The sequence below is a fragment of the Podarcis pityusensis genome (genome assembly GCF_964106645.2).
Source record: "Podarcis pityusensis genome assembly, chromosome: 16".
In the NCBI taxonomy this organism is placed as follows: domain Eukaryota; kingdom Metazoa; phylum Chordata; class Lepidosauria; order Squamata; family Lacertidae; genus Podarcis; species Podarcis pityusensis.
This window is the reverse complement of record NC_138041.1, coordinates 35,261,921-35,281,154: the sequence shown is the minus strand read 5'-3', so window position 1 is coordinate 35,281,154 and position 19,234 is coordinate 35,261,921. Positions and strand designations below refer to the sequence as shown.

Below are 19,234 nucleotides of genomic sequence, written 5' to 3'. Positions count from 1 at the left end.
ACTGAAAGGTTAGCTGAAAAGAAGAGGACAGATGCCCAGTAAACCTGGAAAGGAAAGAAACAAACGAAAGAAAAAAAGTTTGCTGGCCTGATGTGGTACATAACTTTGCAAACAACAGTCGCACATTGGAACAGAAAAAAGGAGAGTTTTAAGACATTCTTTTGCCTTTGTCGTTGCCACTAAAACATGCTTCCGGTCCCTTTGATCCCTCCTCGAAGTGGACTGAGCCTCTTCCCCAAGAGCTGCGAAGAGTGGATTAGCCTGTATTTATTTGATCTACTCAATTCACTCCAGCCAGACTCTGTCGTTTTTTTTTGCAGCATCGCCATCCATCCATCCTCCTGTCATTCCTTTCCCCCTACTGTTCAGTCTGTGGCCACCTCTAGGCTTTTAAAAGTCATTAATGCTTGCAGGAAGTGGGGGAGGAGAAGAAGAAAACGAGATCCCAAAACCTTCTCAAATTAATTTATTTGTTTCCCCCTTCAAAATTGCACAGCTGGCACACTCTGCTTGCTAGTTTGCTGGAAATGGCACCACCTTCTAAGGCTCTTCAGAGGTCAGCTTTGTAACAACCGACATTAATTGGAGAGAAGGAAGGGTTGGGGGAGAGGTCGGCACCAATTTTGTTAGTGGATTATTTAAAAAAGAGAGAGAGAGAGACTCCACTGAAAACAAACTGCTGGCCTAGTTAATGCAGAAGCAGCTAATGCTGAAACTACTATCATCATTTGAGGATGAATATTTCTGACATGCCCATTCTCTGGATTATTGCAGTCCTTAAAAAGCCAGCAAGCCATTCTTGGTGTATTTGGAAGCAGGGAGGTCTATGACAGACGAAATAAAGGCTTTGCAAGCATAGCTGCCCCTCTTGTGGATTAAATATGGAACTGCAGCAACTGTTCCCAGGCTGTGTGTGTATGTGTGTGTGTTTTGAAACAGCCAAGGAGAGCAAAAGCTCATTTTTTTGGAGGGGGGTATCTTTCTCCTGCATGCAGAGATGCAGTTCGCAACTTCAAAGGCAAGAAGAGATGGTTTTTGTTGTTTAAGAGTGAGGACGGTGGATAATAGAAACACAATGAATTTTGTTAACTCCAAAGCCCTAGGGTCACTGTCGCTACAGGACAGGACAGGAGAGAGACTGTTCTTAGTACTTGCCCAGAGATAAGGGTTGAAGAAAAAGAGAATTCGTCCTTGAAAGTCTAGGAGTGAGGGAAGCAAAAACAAGATGACAAGATGGTATATTTAAAGCAGACCTTAAACAAACAGAAGAGAGAGAAAAGGGGGGGGTTTGAAATAAAGTTAGTGTTTGGCAGCGGTGGTTGTTTAAACCCCAAGTTATATATAAAACCCCATAGTGGTTACATTTTAAGGAGCACAATAAAAAAGAAACAAAGAAATTGTTGGAAAAAATTATAAAAGAAAGAACAACCCCAAATGTTAGGAAAATGGTAGTTCAGCTAACCCTTAATTAAAATTTAGTTTGAGTTGTCCTTTTAAAAAAAGGAAGGGAGAAAACAAAAGCCAGTATCTATTTTGTTGATTGATTATCTGTGAGGGGTTAAAAAAATAATAATCATCGTTGTAAAGCAAATTAGTCCCATTTCATTATGGCACAAGATTTTTTTTAAAAAAAATAAAAATACTAAAAATAACAATAAAACAGAAGCATTAAGAAGCCTGTGAAAGCAACATAGATTAAAAAAAGAAATTAAATACGTGGGAAAGAATGAGGAAAGAAAACGCAAAATAAGAACGGGAGCAGGGAGCTAGAGACACATGCTGAGGATGGACTCTTGAGAAAACAAAAAGGAGAAAAAGGAAGAAAAGAGGTTGATTTGGCAAGCAGATGTTTAGAAGGAAGTTTTTGTATTTCAACACACCAGAGGGTCTTTGGGCTCTCGGTAGGATGGCCTTGCGGAAGGTGCCCTAACGTCATTCCCTGCCAAGTGGCCACTCCAGCCTCCCTGATAATCTTCGCGCATCAAATTATCTGCTCTATTACACCAGTGAGGCTCGCACTTCCTTTCATAATAAGATGGCTTGCTCTCCTCGCCTTGGGGCTCTAGAAAGGAAGGGAAGGGGTCCCCAAAGTCTTCTTCAATGCTGCTCTGCCTAGTCAGCGTCCTGCGGCGGGCAAGCAGGGGCCGGGGCGGCGTCTTTCGGCAGGAGCAGCTCCCGCCAGCAGCACAGCAGCTGGGCGCGACGTTTGCGGAAGCCGCCTCGTAGGTGTTGCGGAAGCTGAAGCGCGATTCCTCTTCCTCGCTGCCGCAGTCCAGGCCGCTGTCTGGGCTCCTTGTGGAAGACCTGCTGTAGGTATAGCCTCTCTCGCCTGCATCCTCCAAGATTCTCTGCTTCGCCGGGTGCCAGAAGTTGTGCTGCGGGTCTTGGTGGTAAGCTCTGGCAGATCTACTCTCTCTAGCTACTGCGCTCCTCATTTTGTGGGCCATCCCTAAACCCTGCTTGTGCAAAAGTTCTGAGTGATCGCCGTCCTCTTCAGCTACTTCGGGGATACTGAACAGCTTTTTACTGTGGTGGATCTGCTGGGCAAAATCAGGCTGCTCCAAAAAAGCTGCTTCAATTCTCTTATTCGTATAACATTCCTTTAAAAGTGCATGTGAGATTTTTTAAAAAAGAAAAAAAGAAACCGGACCAAAGAATAGGCGAGGAGAACAAATAAGTGTGTGATTTTAAAAAAAAAAAAAGAGGAAGGAGGGAGGAAAGAAAAAAAATAAAGACAGAATTAGTTTTAGAGCAATGGCGAACAGAAAGCATGCAGCTTTTATTCAGTGAGGAAAGATGTCATGCTTTGAATGGGAATCTGTGAAAATAAAAGACATGATTAGGAAGTTGCTCAGTGTTGTATTTAGTGCAAGGATGTCAATACAGCAGGCTGATATATTGAGGCTCTAACAAAGAACTGAAAACCAGGCACTTGGAACAAAGAAGTGGATGCTGCACAGGAGGTCTCCTTTGGTATGTGGGGAAGATGGGGTATTTGCCTATGGCATAACTCTCCCCTCTGCTTTCCTCCAATCTGTAGACTGCGCTCTTCAGTTAGATTTATCTCAGTGCAAAATCTCCTGTCCTGTCCACACATTAAAAGAAGCTAGATGAAGAACAGAAACTTACTAGCATGCATTTGCATGCTGAGAATAATTCCTAGAAGGCACATTAATGATCCTTTTCCATTGAAGGAGGAAGAGGACTACAAATGCCCAGTGATCAACTAGGATATTGTCATCTTCCTGTTTAGCTCCGTACCTATCTAAACTGACTGCTGTTTTGAAGGATATCTTATGAATTGACTCACCAAATCTACACTGTGACACCCAGTTTTAAGGGGATTAACATTTTGGTACCTACCAGATGCTAGATAAATTACCAACAGGAAGGCAGAAGAATCAGCACCAGGGAGAGCTCCAAGGTAGGAGAGGTGTTGGTTTTCATATGTCTCTGCTCCTTGTTTTAAAGAGCACTCAACTTTTTAAGCTTAACATTATTTGAAATTGGCTTTCTGTTAGATGTTCAAGGCAAAAGAATACAAACTACGCCTGAAGAAAATATTTCCCTGGCATGTGGCAGACTGGAAGGGGTGCACAGAGATGGGATTGTTTTGAAGTACCTGGTTCCTGCCAGCAAGGTAATTCTAGGAATATGTGTGACTGTGTGCCTGGTTTTTCTTGGGGCAGCAGGGCTGATAAGGGGCAGAAATTTGAAATTATATAGAATGTGATTCCTTAGTGAGGATTTGAGGTAATAGTTGGGAAGTCTCTGGCTGTTTTTGTATACAGCGTGGTGGCCTAGGATCTCCAACCACATTCTTCTTCATTTGAAGACGCTGCTAGTCCATGAAACCTTTGGACCATCCAAGCCTACTCTCGAGTAAGTCAGCAGCTCCTCTTTCTTTCTCTGTCCTATCCTTTGCATAGAGGATTTCCCCATCTCATAGTTGCTTTTTACCTTGAGAGTGTTATGCGATGTTATACTGACTCGCCTCCTCCCTCCATCCTCCATCTGCATCTCTGAGTACAGCTCTTCCTCGTCTTCTTCCATGATGTCAGACAGGTCCGAGCCCCGGCTGCTCTCTGTATGGTACTCCTCCCCATGGCAATAGTGGGGCTGTTGGGGGGTGGGGTGGGGGGAGAGGGAGAAAGAGGGGCGAACAAAGCAAGATGCGACTTTCAAAATTCAAATCAAGGCCAACCTCAAGAGGTTGAGGTGGGGCAGCTCCCAAGAACCTCAGCACCACCACCAGGGCTGCAGGCATTTGTGAAACCAAAGGACTCTCCAACACCAGCTGCAGACTACACCATCCTGGGGATGGTGTAGCACTTGTTTTAAAGCACACACAAGCAAGCAAGTTTCTTTACGCCGTGACTATGGCACACGCCTGACGCTCAAGCTGCTGCAGTTGCACCAGTTACCTGCTTCCCGAGCTCGGAGCCTTTTAAGAAATCATCAACGGAAGCCCCTCTCCTCTTGACACGCGGCGAGTCATAGCCATCTTCTTCTTCGTCAGAGTTTGCGTAATGCGCAGCGCCGCTCCTTTCACTGAACACACTCCTTCTCTCCAGCTGTGGAGTCGAGAACAGGGAGTGCAGTGAGGGAAGAGCTCCTCTCTAAGGATGGTGGGGAAATTGGATGTGAGGTCTGTGTGCTCTGGTGGTAGGGATGGGGAAGGCATTCAATTCAGTTTGAACTGAAAGGAAGCCCATTTAATCTGCACAGTCTTGGTTGCTCAGTTGGTAGAGTGCAAGACTCTTAATCTCAGGACCATAGGTTCGAGCCCCATGCTGGGCAGCAGATTCCTGCATTGCAGGGGGTTGGACTAGATGACCCTCACGGTCCCTTCCAACTCTGCAGTTCTATGATTCTTCAACACATTCACATTGCTTTGGGGCTCCTCATTTCCCCAGTTGGTAGGAGGTTTAAGGGCAGGAACCTATATCAGGGATGGGGAAAATTATGGCCCTCCAGATATTTCTGGACTACAACTCTCATCATCCCTCATCGTTGGACATGTTAGCTAGGGCTGATGGGAGCTGAAGTACAACGATGGTTGGAGGGCTACCGGTTCTCCATCTCTGCCCTACAGTGTCACGTGAGGACATTGGGGGACTTTGGGTGTGCGCTATATCTGTTGATTTACAGATTTAAAAGGCACAGGGAAAAGTAGGTAGATAGCATTGTTTTTAATAGCACTACCAGGTTCCTCAAAGCAACAGCATGTTTCCCAAGTGTACCTGCTTGCTCCCCTCTCAAGGCCCACCAACCAAAATCATTGTTAAAAAAAGAAAAGAAAAAATTCTCTCCTTCATTGGCTATATTCCCAGCTTCCTCCCCAGCTCCATCCAAGTAAGTGCATGTGCTTGGAGTGGGGTGCCCAACAGCTAGCTGCCAGTCATAACTCTTCCAGAGGAATATCCAATGGGGTGGCCTCTAGATGATGCTTGCCTCCTATCACTTCTTACCATTGCCCATGCTGGCTGCGGCTGATGGAAGTTGGAGTCCAACAACATCTGACAGGGACCGCATTGGTTACCCCTACTCTGCTATCTCATTCTGCTTCCATGGGTAAAGGTAAAGGTAAAGGGACTCCTGACAGTTAGTCCAGTCATGGATGACTCTGGGGTTGCGGTGCTCATCTTGTTTTACAGGCCGAGGGAGCCGGCGTTTGTCCGCAGACAGTTTTTCCGGGTCATGTGGCCAGCATGACTAAGCCGCTTCTGGCGCAATGGAACACCGACACCAGAGCAGCGCGCAGAAACGCCATTTACCTTCCCGCTGGAGTGGTACCTATTAATCTACTTGCACTTTGACGTGCTTTCGAACTGCTAGGTTGGCAGGAGCTGGGACCGAACAACGGGAGCTCACCCCGTCGCGGGGATTCGAACCGCTGACTTTCCGATCCTCAAGCCCAAGGCTCAGTGGTTTAGACGACAGTGCCACCCATGTCCCTCACTTCCATGGGTAGGCAGGGTCATATGGAACCCTTCACACATAGAATTGTAGAGTTGGAAGGGACCCCAAGGGCCATCTAACCATCAGTTCAGCAGTATCTAGAGCAGCGGTTCTCAACCTGTGGGTCCCCAGATGTTGTTGGACTACAACTCCCATCATCCCTGAGCTCTGGCCTTGCTAGCTAGGGGTGATGGGAGTTGTAGTCCAACAACATCTGGGGACCCACAGGTTGATCTAGAGGGACCATGTTGGCTACCCCTGCTATGCTGTTCTGCTTGCATGTGTAGACCAGACCCACAGAGGGCCATTCACATATGAAAATCACCTGTGGATACTGCATCCATGAAGGAAGTGTATGTGTGAAATGGCCCAAGATCGGGTTTTGCTGCCAGTTTTGTGTGGTTGTGGGTGTCAGATGCAGCGAGTTCTACTCACCCTGCTGCTCTCCGCTGCGACGCGCTGAGCAGCCTCCCTGGCCATGGCCTTTGCGACTGTGTTGGGGACGGGCGCGCCTTGTGGCTGAGGGAGTATTCGGTTTGGGGAAGGAGACCGCCTGCCCTGGAGTGGGCTGTGGAAGTTGGGAGGCTCCAGGGTGTGTCCGTGGATGGGAGACGCCACGCGGCCCTGCTCCCACGACTCATCCCTTTTCACATGCGGACACAAATGTTCGTCTTTGGTATCTGGGATGCCGGCACTTGGTAATGGCTTAGATTTGGGAGCTGGCCGAGGGTGAGGGGTTGGAGGCACCAGTAGGTCAGGTGGAATGGCGGCGCCCAGCGAGTCCACCGATTCCCCTTGGACAGAAAGTGTCCGGACGAGAACTTCCCTGGCTTCCAGGCTCCGGATTCTCATGAGCTCCACGACGGTGTTCTCAGCCATAGGAAAGATAACTTCTGCCACCTAATCGGATGTATAAAACACAAAGGCCAAGTTGAGAAGGAGCCAAGTTCTTCTGCTGCCATGCCTAGATGGGAAAGGAAGGAAGGGCCCTCAAACTAGTACAGAAGATGGGTAGAACACTCCAATAGGACTGAACAGTAGCCCTATATGAGACAGAGGTGGCACACTTCTACCTTACGTCATCTACTTTGACTTTTTTTTTTTGCTAGGACCCTGAGGTCTGCTAAAGTTATAAGTTTAGTATGCATAGAATGTTATGTTTGTGTGTGTTGAAGTTTAAAACTTATGTATAGGTTTGCATTAGGCAGGAGGTTTAACTTCAGTTAATTATGGTGATATAAGGCTGGAGATTTCCATTTCAGCGTTTATGCTAAGTTATGACCCATCCCTGAGAAACTGTCTCAGTAGGCACTAGCTCAACGTTTCTGTTTGTGTAGGATCTCTCTCTGGGACTGGAGAAAGGAAGGTTCTTGGACTGTATTAAGGGCTTAAAGAAGACTGGACGGCATTGCTAGTTTGCTTAAGGAGAATGTGTTACTTTATAGTCTTGCAACATATATTTTGCAACTCGTTTAAGACTGTTTGCAGTAACGCCTTTTGGAACCTTTTCTTGTGGTGTGGAGCATATTAATTTCTACTCTGCAAAAGGTTCAGACCAGGGGTTCCGCTCAAATAACTCTAACTAAAGTTCTACCAACAGCATTCATGTGCAAAACAGTGGCTCGATAGGGGCAGGATGGCAGACATTACACTTCAAATTAATCACACATGCTCAACTTCAACTGCATATGCAATTTGTTTTTAGCACAAGAACTGAGCTCAGTGCGTGCACGCACACACAAACACTCTTGGTTTTTACATGAAGTTTTCTTTCCTTCAGCTGCCTAACCTAGGGCTCATCCACACTTAGGTTTGTCCCGTGATTTCTACGCACTGGTCTGAGAGATTCTTCTTTTGTTCCACCACTTTCCCTGGGAAAAGCCACTGTTTACCGCTAAGTCACAGCAAATGTCCATTTGATAGACGTTTGTTCTGATTCAGCAGTAAGTGGTGGGTTTCCCCAAGGAAAGTGGCAGGACAAAATGAAAAAACCTTTCAGACCCATGTCTAGAAATCACGGAGCAAGTGGCATTGAATGAATAAAACTTTATTTGCATTAGCCATCGGCCATAGCAACGAAAGAACATTGTGGTATACACAGAACAAAATAAAAAGTCACTTATATAAAACAGAGTTTAGGGACCTGAATCAGCAGTCAAATAGTGGACCTTATTCTGATTGCCCCAGCTAAAACCTTGCAACCTTTGCAGTCATCTGCTCCTCTTGATCTGCCAGGAGAAAGGACACAATGGCAGTGGTAGGGCAACCCGGAATGGTCAATAAAAGAGGAGTAATAATCTCATTCCTCAGACCTTTATAAAAAGTGCAAGCCAGGAGGGCAGGCACCACTGATTTGGTGCTGCCATCTCCACAGGGACATAAGCGTTTTTTGTATGGAATCTGTTGGAATCGTCCCTCAAGTACAGCCGAGGGCAATACATTCAATCTTGCAAAGGTAAAAACACATCTATATTTTGGAGTTGCTAGGTTATACAGATAGGGTGCCAGAGAATCAAAGTGGCAGGATGGAAAATGGTCGTACCATGGGCAAAATTTCCTTATTGTGCCAAGTTTGTCTGATGCTCAGTATCATTTTGGCGTTGGCAAATTTAGACTGTTTGCTTTACTATAACCCACAGTGAGTAGCTGTTGTGGGGCATTGTGGATGAGCCCATAGAAAGGGGGAGAAAAGGGCCCCATCTGCAGTATACATTTAAAGCAGTATCGTGCCACTCTAAAGAGTCATGGCTTCCTCCCCCAAAGAATCACAGGAACTGTTTGTTGAGGCTGCTGAGAAATGCTTTTTTTTTTCTAGAAAAAAATGGTGCTGGTACTGTGTACCATTGAGTACCCCCAGAAAAAAATCACTGCTGAGAGTTGTCAGGAGATCCCCACTCCCTTCCCAGGGCTACAATTCCCAGAGTTCCCTGGGAGGAGAATGGACTGTTAAACCCACTCTGGGAATCAAGGCGTGTGGGTCATCACCAACGAAGTGGAAAATCCCACCTACCCTTTGGCCTTTTGCATAAACTCCATAACCGGTTACGTTGGCTCCATTGGAGGTCCCTGTTGCTGTGAGAATTGGTGGCTTCCATGAAACCAGGATCGTTCCTGGCGTCGGCCCAGCCTGAATTCTGATGTCTTGAGGGGGAGCTGGTGGACCTAGATTTCAAAACACGCTTCAGTTACTACCAGTCACTTAATTCCATATGCCCTACAGGTAGAAGCATATTGTTATTAAATTTTCATTGTCTAAGGCAGGCATGTCCAGCTGGTCAATCACGATCTACTGGTCAATCGCGGATCTACTGGTCAATCATAGTCGATTCCATGACCCTGATCCACCTCTCTCTCTCTGTGTGTCAAAAACGCTCAACAACTTTGGGTCTTCCTCCCCCCAAAAAGCTCAACAACGTAGGTCAATCTAATGGGTGGATTTCTTTTTTAGTGAGAGATCGCAGCCTCTTGGGAGTTGGACATGCCTGGTTAGGGGGCTGGAGATGTCAAAATGTGTCATCTCAGTAGTTTATTGAGGGATGGAGGAAACTTGCCTGAGGACTAGGCAATTTTGGCATAAGTTCACTCATTAGTCTACTCCACCCCATTACCATTTTTTAATCCATAATTTTAAAAACAAAATTTTTAAAAATCTGCACAATTTGCCACATGTTAAACATGTTTCTAAACATGGATTTCTTACACACTGTCTCTCAAATTATGCATTACCAAACAAAGTTTTATGTCGCTGTTGTTTTTAGCTCAGAACTGCGTCAGAACATTCCAAAGAATGACTAGTCCACACTACATAATGAAAGCACTTTTATAGCACTTTAAACATCTAGGTTTATTTTGTTATTATTAATAATTTATTTAACAAATTTATATACTGCCATTCATCTGAGGATCACAGGTGCTGTACAGGGTCCCCCCCCCCATTTTTAAAAATAATCCTGGGAAATGTAGTTTGCTAAGTGTGCTGAGAATTGTTAGGAGAGCCCTCCTTTCACCCTTACAAACTATAATTCCCAGAGTTCCCTAGGAAGAACGATTGATCGTTAATGCAATTTAAATCTGTGATGTGGATGCACATCAATGCAGGAAGTGGACATCAGGTCTGTCCCCGTCATATTTTGCAAAGACTGAATTCCCCAGACATCTCTAGTTCTAGCAAACCACATAGATGCACATGCTTTAATTCCAGGGTTACTCTTAGTCGTTATTCTTTAAAATTCAGGTGTTTCAAAAGAAATCCACACGGTAAAATTACATGTTAACGATTAGTTGTCTGATTTAAAAAACGCAGAGGACATAAAACTATCAAAATATAAATAAAACCAGTTGTTTTAAAACAAATGCACGCAAATAAAATTAAATGCTAAAATTACACCTCTTGGCTGGCTAAAGAAAAAGGTTTTTCGCAGGTGCTGAAAACAATACAACACAGCCATCTGCCTCATGGCAATTTCAGAAATCCTCCTAGTTAGAAAAGAATTCAGGAAGGACGGAATGCAGGCCCAAGAAAACACCAAAAGGAATGGAAGGGTAGAAATCCTCTCATCCCTATTCTGAACCCACAGCCAAGACCAGGATGTTGAGAGCAAGACAGCTGCCAAGAAGTCCTTGCAGGGCATAGGACAGGGCAGAGGCCAGCCTTGCAAATGGTTTTTGGAAGGATTACAGCAAACACTTTTGCATCCCAACAATGGGGAGCCACTTCAGCAGCAGCAATCTGATGCTGAGGAGGGAAGTCTGGAAAATCATTTACACGCCCTGGGTCTCAGAATATCCCAGAGAGAGCTTGCAGGAGGGCTGCAGAAATCCATGTGGGAACCCAATAATGCTGAGGCAAACAGCACACTGGCAACTTCCTGCTGCGGTCCCAGTGTGCAAAGTCGGTGCCAGATTAATAATTGCCTGGTTAATTGGCTGCTAGGACAAGTGGATGGGGAAACAGCATGCCAGAGGCTACCAAGAGTCTTTTGTGCTGTCCGCAGCAATTGCAAGAGAAGTTTGTCAGAGGAGGACATGCATCAGCTGTGTTCCATAAACTGGCCCAACTCCTTGCACACAGAAAACCAGCAGGTCAGGAAGAAGAGAAGAAGAGTTTGGATTTGATATCCCGCTTTATCACTACCCGAGGGAGTCTCAAAGTGGCTAACATTCTCCTTTCCCTTCCTCCCCCACAACAAACACTCTGTGCGGTGAGTGGGGCTGAGAGACTTCAGAGAAGTGTGACTGGCCCAAGGTCACCCAGCAGCTGCAGGTGGAGGAGCGGAGACGCGAACCCGGTTCCCCAGATTACGAGTCTACCGCTCTTAACCACTACACAGAGAGTCAGTGTGGTGCAGTGGTTAAGAGCGGTAGACTCGTAATCTGGTGAACCGGGTTCAATTCCCCACTCCTCCACATGCAGCTGCTGGGTGACCTTGGGCTAGTCACACTTCTCTGAAGTCTCTCAGCCTCACTCACCTCACAGAGTGTTTGTTGTGGGGGAGGAAGGGAAAGGTGATTGTGAGCCGCTTTGAGACTCCTTAGGGTAGTGATAAAGAGGGATATCAAATCCAAATTATTATTCTTCTCTTCTACACCACACTGGAAAGAAGGCTGGTGTGTGTTTCTGTCTACATTTCCCCCTGACACCATAGCTTTTTTATAGGTAAAGGTAAAGGGACCCCTGACCATTAGGTCCAGTCGTGGCTGACTCTGGGGTTGCGGCGCTCATCTCGCTTTACTGGCCGAGGGAGCCAGTGTACAGCTTCTGGGTCATGTGGCCAGCATGACTAAACCGCTTCTGGCTAACCAGAACAGCGCACGGAAACACCGTTTACCTTCCCGCCAAAGCTCTACCTATTTATCTACTTGCACTTTGAAGTGCTTTTGAACTGCTAGGTTGGCAGGAGCAGGGACCGAGCAACGGGAGCTCACCCCGTCACGGGGATTCGAACCGCCAACCTTCTGATCGGCAAGCCCTAGGCTTTGTGGTTTAACCCACAGCGCCACCCGCATCTTTTTTATAGGCATTCCCTTATCTATGTCTGATCAACTCGCGTGTGACTGCATATATGCAAGGCATCGTTAAATGAGTAATTCAATTCTAACCTGAAATGACAGGAGAGAGCTGGAAATTACTTGTGTCTCATAAGGAGACCCTCCCCAGAGCCCAAAAAGGATGTCAGTGGGTCAAAAGTCCAGGAAAAAAAAGACTCCAATGACTCCAAATGGTGTGTAGGAGCTCTTGCTGAAGCTGCACTACTCTGCTCTACATCTGTTGGGTGGCAACACTGTTTTTATTTATTTATTGGGGGTGGGTAACTCAAGGGTATGCAGTACCGGCACCTCCCCAAATGTTAAAAGTGTGGCACTTACTGTAACACCTTTTTTTTTTTTTGCTCATGCATGTGGGGGGCTGGAACATAACCCCCTCGTAAGAGAGAACAGAGGCCTAACTCAGCACAGCTCTTCTTAAGCGCTAAGCGTCAGCTAGACTGCAAGATCTTTTGCTTTCTTTCCATTCCTTGCATCTTGGAGTGGCAGGCTGCGTGTGTGTTCCATAACCTGGGCTCCATGCAGCTAAAAACAGCTGAGCAAAAACAAAAAACAAAAAAACCTCCCCCTGTTTGAAGGCCCTGAAAACCTGTTATCATGATAGCACACTTGCTACGTCTCTAATTAAAACCAATCCCCTATAAATAGCAGTGTGCTGGATGGAAGCCTAGCCTAAAAATATCCCTGTGATTATTAAGGTTATGTATATTTCATGAGTTCTGCCACATATTTGGCAACATCCTGGCTAAACTGAACAAGCTAAAAAGCTTTCGGAGGGAAAGGGCCGCCCCCTCCACCGTAACAATCAATTCACAGTGCCGGCAGTCCTACAACAGCCCCGAACATCTCTGAATTGTTATTGCCAGGCAACAAAATCCTTATGGGTTGAGAAAAAGTACTAGCAGGTCTCTGTATACCAGGAATCCTGCTTAGCTTTCCCTTGGGAAACAGGGCGTGTGTCATTTTGGGGAATGAAGCCCTCCCCCAAGCCAGTTCTACAGGGACGATCCTTGAAGACCCTTTTATATGTGGACTGCCTTGCTGAGCTCAAACTCTCAAGGTGTGCCATTTAAGACACCTGCATCCACAACTTTACGGTATGAGAAGACCACTTTTTTTTTAGCTTTGAAAGTCCCGCTAACCCTGCTTGGGAAACATGGATGTCTCCATCTAGACCAGGGGTGGGGCACCTTAGGCCCAGGAACCAGATATGGGCCCCCTGGCCTCTCTATTTGGCCCACAGGGTTCTCCCCAGGCCACACCCATCCCTGGCCTTGCTTTGCACCCCAGGTGTTTTCACCTGGCTAGAATGTGTCCATTTGCTTGCCTGGATAACTGATGGTGCAATCTAAATGTGGTGCATGTACTTATCCCATTTCTGCAATAAACTATGCATTCAAGCCACCGAAACCTTGGCTACTTGTCTTGCTGGCTTGCTGATCCTTCCCCAATGGCACAGGAACATAGGAAACTGCCTCATATTGAATCTGACCTTTGGTCCATCTAGATAAGTGCTGTCTACCACTGATTGGCACCAGGTTTCAGGTAGGGGATGTTCCCAGCCCTACCTAGAGATTGAATCTGGGACCTTCTATGTACAGAGCAGATGCACTACTAGTGAACTATGGCCCTTCCCAGAGGGGAAGGCAGACGGCAGCTCTAAGTTAGAGGTCCCAAATTCCATGTTCTTTGGGTGTACACGCCTGGGTGGTCATAGGTACTTGTACACTCATGATAACACACCCTTTCACCTCTCACCTTCCTTTGACAGTCTTCCCAAAACTCATCTTGCCCCCAAAGTCTTCAGGACAACCCCCTGCTTCCAGTGTTCAATGGTCATGGGTCCGTAATGAAGCCTTAAGTAGGTGCAACTGAAACAGTGACATGTTCCAGGAGCAGTCAATGTTGTGCCCCACCCCGATGTTCCTGGACTACAAATCCCATTGTCCTTGACCATGCTGGTCGGGGATGATGGGATTTGTAGTTCAACAGCATTTGGAAGACTCCACGTTGGCATCTTCTGTGTCAAAGTTTAGAATGCCAGATCCTTCAGGAAATAACCTTCCCTCTTGCAATCTGTAAGCTTTCACGTACACCAATGGCGCTACATAAATTAACAAACAACAGCAATATCCTAAAAAAAAACACAACACAGAGTCAAACCTGCTGGCAATGTCGAAAATTCTACAAAGGCTTCCTTTTTTTCCCGTTGCTCCAGTGGGAGCTGCCAGGGCATTTGGTGAGGCTTGGCCAATACCTTCACCTTGTAGGCCATGTTGGGCTTCAGGTTAAAAAACTGATACTTGTATCTGGCAGCCTTGACAATATCGAATTCCTCTTCGTTGAGGAAGATCACGTGACTGTAATTGCTGTTGGTCGGGAGCCAGGTGAGCTCGGCGGAAATCTGGGTGATGTTGTCCACCTTAAGGTGCGAAGGAGCCACAATGACATCCTTCCCAACTAACAAAGTGCACTGGAGCTCGTCAGAATTGCCCCTACTGGTTATGCTTTGAATAGATATTCGATACGTGCAGGTAGCAATGTTAAGTTTTTCTATGAGAGCTTTAGTTCTGCTCCCCAAGGACACACTCATCCGTATTTCTTTGTCTACCAAGACGTTGTAGCTATGAATGGTTCCCCATCCAGGTGGCACGACCGGAGGCTCCCAGCCCACAATAACACTTTTGGCTAGTTGTTTGATAAGGGTAATTTTTCTAGGATAAGGCACAATGTCTTCTCCGATTTCATCAATGTTCACATCCAGGGTCCCTGCACTGTTATTGACAACGCCAGGCTCCAAGTGGCTGGGAGGGTTTATCTCCAAAAGGCCATCTCCTTCCAACATGTGACCAGTGTGGTTGATGTAATTCTGGTCCTGTTCGCTGCCCACCCCACTCAACAAACGGGATTCATTGTCCTGCACAAAATCCACAAAGTTGGAAGGGACAAGACCTCTCTGTCCATCTAGGAGTTCACCTAGAGGAGAAAGAGAAAAAAGGTGGAAGGCAGGTTGCACAAACACACAGAAAAGACACAACGATTCATCTGGATTCACATTTAAAGATGGGCCAAGGAGAAATGCAGCCAGTTTCAACCACCATCCCTGCCCTAGCCCTGTTGAAGTACTTACCCAGCCCAACCTAAGCCAGTAGTGACTGCTGTCCATTGGGACTGGTAGAAAGCAAACAGTAGAAGGAACCAGAGCCAAGGCTAGGCAGAGTCAACTAATTCGACCTTTCTGTCTACTGGGCTTTACTTTAGCCTCAAGTTCAAGTACTTTATTATGGTCATAGACCAGCATAAGCAAAACATTTAAATAAATAGCTGTCAGGGAACTGCCATCAGTGCCAGAGGGAGAGAGAGAGCTCCAGAGGGATCCCAGAGAGTGTCACGGGATTGGGAGAGGCAGCCCATCTTCTGGGGAAGGGAATCAGCTCAGCTCCAGTGGAGAAGGGGGGCAGATGGGGGAATCTGAGAGGGAGTCACATGACTCCTTGCCTGGGACCAGTGGGGGGAGGAAGGGTCCTCCGCTGCCTACGCCTTCCTTGCACAGAAGGCTTCCGCGCAGGGAAAGTAGGAGGCGACTGGGCGTGAAAGAACTTCTATGCTGGAAGAAGTTTAAGAAACGCCCACTGACGGATGCTGCCAGCGATTGAGACAGCCACGGGTGAGTGGCTGTCCGGACAGAAAAGGTTCACTTAGGCAACCCAGCCAGGTGTGGGCACCGGCTTATGCACGAGCAACCCCTTGAACCATTACAGCAATCCATCAGTCCTTGACGTTGCTTGTACTATAAGAGGGCACTGTATATACCGGGGGAGACTTTGAGGGGGAAGGTACTTAAACAACTCCACGACAACCCAACAGCTGGGCACTTTGGACAGCACAAGACCATGTTACTTGTCATCAGGCAGTTCTGGTGGCCAAAGGTGAGGGAAGACGTAAGAGAATATGTACGGGGGTGCGACCGATGCCAGAGGGCAAAGGGGGAAAGGGCTGCCCCCGCGGGGTTACTGGAACCCTTACCCACACCGGAAAGGCCCTGGGAGGTGGTGTCCATTGATTTTATGACAGATCTGCCCAAGTCGAGGGGAAAGACAGCGGTCATGGTAGTAGTCGATCTACTGACAAAAATGTGCCATTTCGTAGCGTGCTCTGCAACGGCAGAGGAGACAGCCAGACTGTTTGTGGATCACATTTTCAGACTGCATGGGGCTCCATTGAGGGTAATCTTGGATCGCGGGAAACAATTTACTTCCCGGTTCTGGCGGAAACTCATGAGCTTGCTACAGGTCGAGGTGAGCTTCTCGACGGCGAGGCACCCGGAAACCAACGGACAAGCTGAAAGAGTGAATGGCGTGCTCCAGCAATACCTACGCTGCTATGTCAGCGAGAGACAGAACGATTGGGTAGAGAAATTAGCTTTGGCTGAATTTGTGTACAATAACGCTGAACATGTGTCCACGGGAATGAGCCCTTTCATGGCCAATTACGGGTGTCACCCCAGGGCATTCCCGGGGCGTGGGGAGGAAGGATGGAGCGTACCTGTGGCTGAGCAATTTGTGGAGGAAATGGAGGCCTTACACCAGCAACTCAGGCTGAACTTAGAGCGGGCCAAGGAAGTTTACAAGAGGCAGGCGGACAGGCACCGTCGGGAGGGGGAGGCTATACGCGTGGGAGACCGGGTGTGGTTGTCATCCCAAGGGTTGCCCCTAAAGGGAGGGTGCAAGAAGTTGCAGCCTAGGCGGCTGGGGCCTTTTGAGGTAACGCAGCAGGTGAACCCAGTGGCATTTAAACTCAAGTTGCCTGACAGCATGAAGATACATTCGGTGTTCCACAGGTCCCTACTTTCACCGTACAGGGAGGGGCGGGAATTCCCGGGACGGGAGCAAGGGGTCACCGCCCACCCGCGGGTCGAAGAGAGGGAACACTGTAACGAAGCCACGGAAATACTCGATTCAAGGTGGCGAGGTCGCCAGGTAGAGTACTTGGTAGCCTGGGAGGGGGAACCCCAGTCGGAAAACACATGGGTCCCAGCTGAATCAATCACTGACGAGTATCTGGTGGAAGAATTCCACAGTTTGTTCCCAGATAAGCCCAAACCATTAGTCAGATTTTGGGAGGAAGAATTTGGACCCACAGACGACGAAGGGGACTTTGTGGGTTTTCCTGCCTCAGAAGAGGAGGGAGAGGAGGTGTCCGAGGGAGAAGAATCAGACGGGGAAGTTCAACCAGTGGGAAGAAATCCCAGCAGATGGGAGGCTGGTTTTGAATCCTCAGAAGAGGATGATAGCTCTTTCAGGGGGTTCCCCGCACCGTGGGCCGAGGAGAGAGAGGGGGTTGTGTCGGAAAAGGGTGCCGGGGGTGGGAGGGGTCCTGAGGAGGAGGTGGATGTCAGGGAACTGCCATCAGTGCCGGAGGGAGAGAGAGAGCTCCAGAGGGATCCCAGAGAGTGTCACGGGATTGGGAGAGGCAGCCCATCTTCTGGGGAAGGGAATCAGCTCAGCTCCAGTGGAGAAGGGGGCCAGATGGGGGAATCTGAGAGGGAGTCACATGACTCCTTGCCTGGGACCAGTGGGGGGAGGAAGGGTCCTCCGCTGCCTACGCCTTCCTTGCGCAGAAGGCTTCCGCGCAGGGAAAGTAGGAGGCGACTGGGCGTGAAAGAACTTCTATGCTGGAAGAAGTTTAAGAAACGCCCACTGACGGATGCTGCCAGCGATTGAGACAGCCATGGACAGAAAAGGTTCACTTAGGCAACCCAGCCAGGTGTGGGCACCGGCTTACGCACGAGCAACCCCTTGAACCATTACAATAGCATAACAGTATGAATCTAATAATTATTAAATAGGAGCAAGAACCAAACATAGATTTAAACATATACAGAGAATACTTAATTAAGCATAGATAATGGGTGAGAAAAAATTTATAAGAAAAATTAAAAGATCGGTTAACACAGCTATATGGGGTGGGTTTCAGAAGTGCGGATCTAACGATATGGTCTTCAGTTTAGGACTGAATTGTAGCATAGACCATTCTTCGTCGAATATCTATCATGGCAGCGCAAAATCTGGCAAATGAATATGTGACTTCTGGGCTCTCGTCCTGTAGTAATAAGGAGATGTTGTGTTGTTCTGAATGCCCAGGAAACGTATATAAGATGGGTTGGATAAACCTAGTTTGAATGTCTATATAATACTGGCAGTGAAAAAGGGCATGCTCCATTGTTTCCTGCTGCTACCGGGCTTTCCAAGGGCATCAGTGAGACTAAGGAGAAGGATGCTGACAGTCATGGGCTGGTTGTAGGTAAGAAGGCAGGGAAGTGGGGGCTGGCTGAGGGCAGACAGAGGTCAATGGGGCCAAGCCCCCTTTGCCCTAATAAATTAGCCACCACTGCCCCCATCTGATAAAAGCCTTCACCCCCACCATTCAATTAGAATTAGAATTAGAATTTGTATGAGGGGAGAACAAGGGAACCCTCACTGACCCCACTCTCTCTGCCACATCCCACTCGTTCAGTTCCATAACTCCCCATGCATTGGTGGGCTGATGTCTCCAGCAGTTGAGACTGCTCTACTTATAGGGCCACCCTAGATGGTTCAGAATGCTGGATAATTGCAAGGGGAGCAAGTGGAACCCAGAATGCTCCCCTGCACCCAAATTTGTTGATGGTTAAAGAGAGGCAAAAACAAAAGCAAAATGAATAAATTAATTGCCAATCTCAACAAACCTTCATAGAAGCCATCTTCGTCCATGTCTCCATACACATAGAGGTATTTTCCTGCTGTGAGGGGCAGCTCTGCTTCGGGGTTTTCATTTGGTCCATCAAATGGGTTGTAACTGGAGGGAAGCACAATTACCTTTTCTCGCCATCGCTCATGTAATTAACCAGTCAGTGTTGAGAATCTCAGGGTAGGGCAAAGAGCTCCTTCACCCTCCTGCTACATAGGAAGCCACCCTGAACTGTGTAAGACGATGGCTCCATCTAACTCAGTACTGTCTGGAAATGGGTCTCCAAGGTTTCAAGCAGGGCTCTCTCTTAGCTCTACCTGGATCTGCCAGAGATGGAACCAGCAACCTTCTGCATGCAAGGCAGCTGCTCTACCAGTGAGCTATGACCAACTTCCACTTGCTCCCAACTTCACACAAAGCCATATCCTGACTCTTCCCCACACAGCTAGCAAGTCCGGCCCTTGGTGAGCCAGTTGGGTTTAGAGCACCCAAACCCTTT

The 19,234-nt window shown here is 47.5% G+C and overlaps 1 protein-coding gene across 2 annotated transcripts in view; it reads right to left on the bottom strand.

Moving 5' to 3' along the window:
- Positions 1–19,234, bottom strand: part of RIMBP2 (RIMS binding protein 2) — a 288,471-nt gene that overhangs the window by 30,368 nt on the left and 238,869 nt on the right. For both annotated transcript variants that reach the window (XM_080985025.1, XM_080985024.1), the window contains exons 12-18: positions 18,734–18,843; positions 14,170–14,982; positions 8,972–9,123; positions 6,397–6,861; positions 4,425–4,574; positions 3,961–4,119; positions 1,881–2,600 (exon numbers count right to left, since the gene is read on the bottom strand). In XM_080985025.1, coding sequence (XP_080841151.1) covers positions 1,881–2,600; positions 3,961–4,119; positions 4,425–4,574; positions 6,397–6,861; positions 8,972–9,123; positions 14,170–14,982; positions 18,734–18,843 — 2,569 coding nt within the window. The remainder of the gene's footprint in view (positions 1–1,880; positions 2,601–3,960; positions 4,120–4,424; positions 4,575–6,396; positions 6,862–8,971; positions 9,124–14,169; positions 14,983–18,733; positions 18,844–19,234) is intronic.